Source organism: Palaemon carinicauda, chromosome 33 (assembly GCF_036898095.1).
Source record: "Palaemon carinicauda isolate YSFRI2023 chromosome 33, ASM3689809v2, whole genome shotgun sequence".
NCBI lineage: Eukaryota > Metazoa > Arthropoda > Malacostraca > Decapoda > Palaemonidae > Palaemon > Palaemon carinicauda.
The window spans coordinates 5,278,066-5,285,565 of NC_090757.1; the positions used below are offsets into that span (position 1 = coordinate 5,278,066).

At 35.5% G+C, this 7,500-nt stretch overlaps 1 protein-coding gene across 2 annotated transcripts in view; it reads left to right on the forward strand.

The window, feature by feature from the left end:
- Positions 1-7,500, forward strand: part of LOC137626055 (uncharacterized) — a 154,060-nt gene that overhangs the window by 134,770 nt on the left and 11,790 nt on the right. For both annotated transcript variants that reach the window (XM_068357137.1, XM_068357138.1), the window contains exon 3: positions 1,011-1,683. In XM_068357137.1, the coding sequence (XP_068213238.1) occupies positions 1,011-1,683 (673 nt within the window). The remainder of the gene's footprint in view (positions 1-1,010; positions 1,684-7,500) is intronic.

A 7,500-nucleotide genomic window follows, 5' to 3' on the forward strand; every position in this document is an offset into this window, starting at 1 on the left:
TGACTTAAATATTACGTAAGGCTGAAACAGCTTCAGTGAAACAGCACACAGCGGATTAATAAACAAAGAATATGACCACACTTTTAAAATTCTATGCAATTTTAATAGTCTGCGGTCAAGAATTTCCGTCATGCTTTTTTATACTTTGAATTTGACTTTACTTTTTCCAGGTGTTTTCTCAGTTAATTTTTAAAGTAATCTTGGTACATATAATAAGATTTTAAAAACATTCTAGTTGCTAAACTATATCGAGTTTTGAATTGATAAAAAGCAATAAGTCGACATACTTATTCTTCAGCTCTGGAAGATTTTTTCAATGCTGATAACGTTTTATGAAAACAACACAGATTCGACGCCCTTGTAAAGCAGGCATTAAACGTTTGTGCGTATGAACCAATAACATTTGCACTAAATGTGAACCTTGAGAAAGACATGATTATCCAAAAATATAAGTAACCCAATATTGTGTATCTGTATTTAGCTCATGATAGCTCTACTAAACGGAATGACGATCTTTTTAAATATATTACGTCTATTCAATTCCAAACTAGTATAGTATCTGCATTACTAATATATAAGCTTTTGCAAAAGTATTTACATTTATGATTAACGCAAAAAAATTAAGAAACTAAGAAGATATCTCCCCTACATAATAAAGAGCAAATATATATATGATTACTCCCTTTCTCCCCTATCAGGAATAGGGGAGAGGTAGTTATACCCCGGTGAGAGGATGGTACCCAGAGAGGTGGTACACTCTGAAACCACTCTCTCCCACAAATTGTCAAACAAGCGGGCTGTAGTTAGGAAAGGGGTAGGGGGCGAGAATGGTTGAATTCGTGTGTATGGGTGTATGTGTGTGTGTGTTTGTGTATGCGTGTGTAAATATATATCTAAGTATTTAGACGTCATTTTTTTACTCCTGGGTACACTAGTAATATAGAATAATGAGCGAATTCAAGGAAGTATTTATTCCACATAATCAAAAGTTTCAATATCATCTTTCACAGCTGGTGAGCCTTATCCAGACGCTAATCTTCTCATGGGTGCTGGTTGAAACGTACCAATCCTACCAATCCTCAATCAACTATCAATCATCTGTCGACGCTAATTCGTCCATGGACGATTCTTCAGCCTCGACGTACTCCTTCGACTCCCCTCGATGTCCCTTCGGCTTCCTGGCCATATCGGGGAAATCAGATAACGAATCCTTCGAAGATGGGTACGAGGATGAAGGAGAAGGAGACGAAGAGAAGGAAGAAGAGAAGGAGGACACAATGACTCAGACGACAGACTCAAACGAAACCACCTCCTTCACTCCAGAGACTCCTACGAGGACCAGCTCAAGAATCTCAGCTCAGCAAGCCTCCCCATTAGCTTTAGAACTCACCCTCGAGGAGGATGGAGTCTCAAATACCCCAGTTCCTCTGCAGGCGGCGCCATCCTCGCAGGGCGCCGTCGTCAGTAACCAAGGGCATCAATCGCTACTCTCATCTTCGCCTCCATCCTACACATCTCCGTCAAGCATTAACGGTACGTTAGTATTAATCGCAGCTTCGTCCTCTGCGTCTGCTACTGCTACTGCTACTACTACTGCTTCTTTCCAGCCCATGTATGCCAGTAGCTCAAATAGGCGTCTCAACAACGCCACGAGGGGGACGCGTGTCAAATGTGCTGCTCAAGGTTAGTTATTTTCATATTCCTGGTATATGTTGTATACGTGTGCATGTATATGTTTATGTATAAAATATATATTATATATACTGCATACATATATTCACATACAAACACTATATGCTATATATATGTGTATATATATATATATATATATATATATATATATATATATATATATATATATATATATATGTATATATATATATATATATATATATATTTATATATATATATATATATATATATATATATATATATATATATATATATATATGTATATATATATATATGTATATATATATATATATATATATATATATATATATATATATATATATATACGTGTGTGTGTATACAGTATATACATATACTACATATTCATAAACAGATTATTATATATATGTACTTAAATAAAAAAGAATAAAAACTACATAATTTTCTCAGGAATTTTGAAGGCTTTGAGAGTTCATATTTTGAATTAATAATAATAATAATAATAATAATAATAATAATAATAATAATAATAATAATAATAATAATAATAATAATAATGATTAAATCACATAGATATTGGAAATGAATACATCTCGTTCATATAGTGTTACTATTTCCTGAGCTCTATCTAGAAATATTTTTGCGATCAAAGTCAATAAAAGACGAATATAAAATATTGGCAAAGGAATAAATATTCGACCGTGACCTTGACATTTGACCTTGTTCTTCCAAAATTTAATCATTTCCAGCTGTTGACATAAGTCAATCCTTGCAAGTTTCATTACTGTACGATTAAAATTGTAGCTAGGAGGCTGTCCACAAACAAACACAAAACTCTCACACACATAAAAGGGGTAAAACATAACATTCTCAATACACCAAGTATCGTTGAGGAAGGAAATACAAAATTGGAAGCAAGAAATACCATAAGAAACGAAATGAAGCAACATTTATATTGAAGAAAAAAAAAATAGCGAACTCTTGAACATCCGACAACTTTGTCATGCAGTCAATTGTCCCAAGAACTAAAGTGGTCTTCCTGAGGGACCGAATGAGCGCTGTTAAGGGAGTCACTTAGAATGAAATAGAATAAAGGGGATTATGCTGATGGTCGAGTCTGCTTCCAAAGTAATTCAACTCGTAGTTTGTATTGGTAAAAGGAAATGGGTTGATGTAAACATATATTCCTAGTTCAATCTTTAAAATATTTTCTTATTACCTCCGCCAATAAAGTAGGAAGAAGGTAATGTTTTCAATCTTGTTTGTGTTTGTAATTTGTTTGTGAACAACCTCCTAGCCACAGTTTCCATCGTGGAATAATAAAACTTGCATGGATTAACTGTTATGTAAAAAACTAGAAATTGTTAAATTGTGAAAGGTCAAGGTCACAGGTACAGGTCACGGTCAAGCAAAATGTCCAATTCATGTAATCAGCCATAAGTTTGGACATCGTTGTCCCAGACACTTCAAACTTAGTACATATTTGAGTGTATGAAAATCCACGCCAATTAATCCATGTTAAGGCCAAAGGTCAAGGTCAATGTCTGCGCTCTAATGACTGCCCATCTAGTTTATTCCATAATTAGTAAGAAAGAATTATAGATAATTGTAATGAATTCCAAATCTTACGATATTATTATTTTTATCATTATTATTAGCTATGCTATATTCTTAGATGGAAAAGCAGGATGCGACTGTATAAGCCCAAGGGTCCAAACAAGGAAATAGCCCAGTGAGGGAAGGAAATAAGAAAACATATATAAACATATGTGGTACTCTTGGATATTACAGGGCTAACTGCTATAAAAAGGATTATAGACATTAATAGAACCATAAAATATAAATGAATGCAAAGACCTTTTCTAATAATATATATAAATTATCTGCTGTTTATCTTAAGAATCCATCAAGTACAATTTCAATCATTTTAATAATTCAAATTTTGATGATAACAATTTTGATAATAATAATTTCAATAATTCGAATTCTAATTATAATAATTTTCATAATTAGAATTCTATTATTATTATTATTATTATTATTATTATTATTATTATTATTATTATTATTACTAGCCAAGCTACAACCCTAGTTGGAAAAGCAAGATGCTATAAGCCCAAGGGCTCCAACAGGGAAAAATAGCCCAGTGAGGAAAGGAAATAAGGAAATAAATAAATGATGTAAATAAATTAACAATAAATCATTCTAAAAACAATAACAATGTCAAAACCGATATGTCCTATATAAACCATTAACAACGTCAAAAACAAATATGTCACATATAAGCTATAAAAAAGACTCATGTCAGCCTGGTCAACATAAAAACATTTGCTCCAACTTTGAACTTTTGAAGTTCTACAGATTCAACTACCCGATTAGGAAGATCATTCCACAACTTGGTAACAGCTGGAACAAAACTTCTAGAATACTGTGTAGTATTGAGACTCATGATGGAGAAGGCCTGGCTATTAGAATTAACTGCCTGCCTAGTATTACGAACAGGATAGAATTGTCCAGGGAGATCTGAATGTAAAGGATGGTCAGAGTTATGAAAAATCTTATGCAACATGCATAATGAACTAATTGAACGACGGTGCCAAAGATTAATATCTAGATCAGGAATAACAAATTTAATAGACCGTAAGTTTCTCTCCAACAAATTAAGATGAGAATCAGCAGCTGAACACCAGACAGGAGAACAATACTCAAAACAGGGTAGAATGAAAGAATTAAAACACTTCTTCAGAATAGATTGATCACCGAAAATCTTAAAAGACTTTCTCAATAAGCCAATTTTTTGTGCAATTGAAGAAGACACAGACCTAATGTGTTTCTCAAAAGTAAATTTGCTGTCGAGAATCACACCTAGAATTTTAAAAGAGTCATACAAATTTAAAGAAACATTATCAATACTGAGATCCGGATGTTGAGGAGCCACCGTCCTTGACCTACTTACAATCATACTTTGAGTTTTATTAGGATTCAACTTCATACCCCATAATTTGCACCATGCACTAATTTTAGCTAAATCTCTATTAAGGGATTTACCAACCACAGATCTACATGCAGGGGATGGAATTGATGCAAAGAGAGTAGCATCATCTGCATATGCAACAAGCTTGTTTTCTAGGCCAAACCACATGTCATGTGTATATAGTATGAAAGGTAATGGGCCGAGAACACTACCCTGTGGAACACCGGATATCATATTCCTATACTCACTATGGTGCCCATCAACAACAACTCTTTGAGATCTATTACTTAAAAAATCAATAATAATGCTAAGAAAGGACCCACCCACTCCCAACTGTTTGAGTTTGAAAACAAGGGCCTCATGATTAACACGGTCAAAGGCAGCACTAAAATCAAGGCCAATCATACGAACTTCCTGACCACAATCAAAGGATTTCTGTACAGCATTGTAGATTGTAAGAAGTGCATCACATGCTCCAAGGCCTTTACGAAAACCAAATTGCAAACTAGGGAATAGATGATTACCTTCAGCAAACCTATTAAGACGTTTTGCCAGAAGACGTTCAAAGACTTTAGATAATATGGGAGTTATGGAAATTGGGCGGTAATCAGTGGGACTTGAGCTACCACAAACACATTTACATAGAGGAGTAACATTACCAATTCTCCAACAAGTGCTAAAAGCTCCTCTTCTTGCTAACTTGCGCAAAATAACAGATAACTTTGGAGCTAAGAAATCTGCTGTCTTCATAAAAAACAAAGGAAAAATGGCATTTGGGTCTACACCTCCATAAGCATCAAGGTCCATCAACAGAGCTTTAATCTCACGAGATCGGAAAGCTAAACTAGTTAGTTTAGCCTCCGGAAAACAGGAATGAGGAAGTTCAAGTTTTTCATTACTCTGTTTACTGTCAAAAACATCAGCCAACAGGGTTGCCTTTTCCATTGGACAGTGAGTGACTGAACCATCTGGTTTAAGTAAAGGAGGAACTGTTGCATCTACGCCAAAGAGTGCAGATTTAAGGGTAGACCACCATTTGTGTTCCTGAGTTGTACCAGAAACGGTTTCTTTTATGGTTAAATTGTACTCCTTTTCAGTTGAGGCATAAATTCTCTGAGCAAAAGCTCGAAGCTGAGTATAGTTGTTCCAGGTCAAATCTGATCTGTTACCCTTCCAAAGATGATAGGCCTCCTGCTTCTCCAAATAAGCACGTCTACAATCATCATTGAACCACGGTTTGTCCATCACTCAGTACCTTAACACACGGGAAGGGATACGCCTATCAATTATGTTGACTAGTTTCTCATTCAAAGGGGCAACAGGATCTACACTATAATATAATTGTGACCAATTCAAGCACAAAAGATCATGCGAAATCCCATTCCAGTCTGCTTGGGATTTCATATAAATTTTACAAGAATATGATATATCAGGGACAGGCTGCTCAGTCTTCACTAGTAATGAAATCAAGGCATGATCAGAAGTCCCAACTGGAGAATCAACCTTACTAGTTATAACGCCAGAGGAGTCAGTGTATACGAGGTCCAAGCAATTACCAGACCTGTGAGTAGCTTCATTTATGATTTGCTCACAGCCTGATTCCGAGGCAAAGTCTAAAGCTCTTAAGCCATGGCGATCGGTAGGAGAGATAGAACTTAACCACTCCCTATGGTGAGCATTAAAATCACCAACAAAGACAAAAGAAGCCTTTCTATCATCTTCTTGTATCTTAGCCATAATGGTAAGAAGACAATCGAAGATAGAATCATCCATGTCTGGATTCCGGTAAATGGAACACAAATAAAAGTTGTTATTCCTGCCACAAACTTTTATTACCTGAATCTCATGACGTCCACATTGATAACAGGACTTGTGATAAGCAGGGTACTCGGTCCTGATATACAACGCCATTCCACTTGCCCTAGGGATGGCATCACGTTTCAACATTATTGGTTTCTTAAAACCACTTATAAGGAGCTCAGATGAGTGCCTCATATTAGAAACCAAAGTTTCTGAGCACAAAAGAATATCATACTGTCTGGTCTTGGATATTTGCATGAAGACCACGAATATTGCAATACAGAAGACGACATTGACGAAATCTAGGACGTACTGGTCCCGGATTCTGCTCAATGCCTCCAGACAGCATAAGAATTAATAGAAATAAAAAAGAGACATCATACTTAAAAACTAGACTAACAAGAATTATAACAAAAACAATATGTACAGAATTAGAAATAAAGTGATTGATCAAAGCCATAGACTATAGTAAAAAGTCGGAAAAACTGGTCAACATGGAGGAGCCGATACACCATGCAAGGCTAAATACCCTCCAGGATAGCCACTTCAACTGAAGGGAGGACAGTAAGGATGGTTTTGAGAAGAAAAAGAATCAGAAAAGGAAAAGACAACCTCTTGATAAACCACCAGGCATCCATGGCCCTTCTATTAAGCCTGCCCAACATACCATTTCAAAAAAATAAGAGGAAGAGAAAAAAAATAATTAGATAGAATAGTGTGCCCGAGTGTACACTCAAGCAAGAGAACTCTAACCCAAGACAGTGGAAGACCATGGTACAGAGGCTATGGCACTACCCAAGACTAGCGAACAATGGTTTAATTTTGGCGTGTCCTTCTCCTAGAAGAGCTGCTTACCATAGCTAAAGAGTCTCTTCTACCCTTACCAAGAGGAAAGTACACTGAACAAATTGCAGAACAGTAATTAACCCGTTGGGTGAAGAAGTGTTTAGTATCTCATTGTTGTCAGGTGTATGAAGAAAGACGAGAATATGTAAAGAATAGGCCAGACTATTCTGTGTAAGTGTAGGCAAAGAAAAAAAACCAATAATAATAAT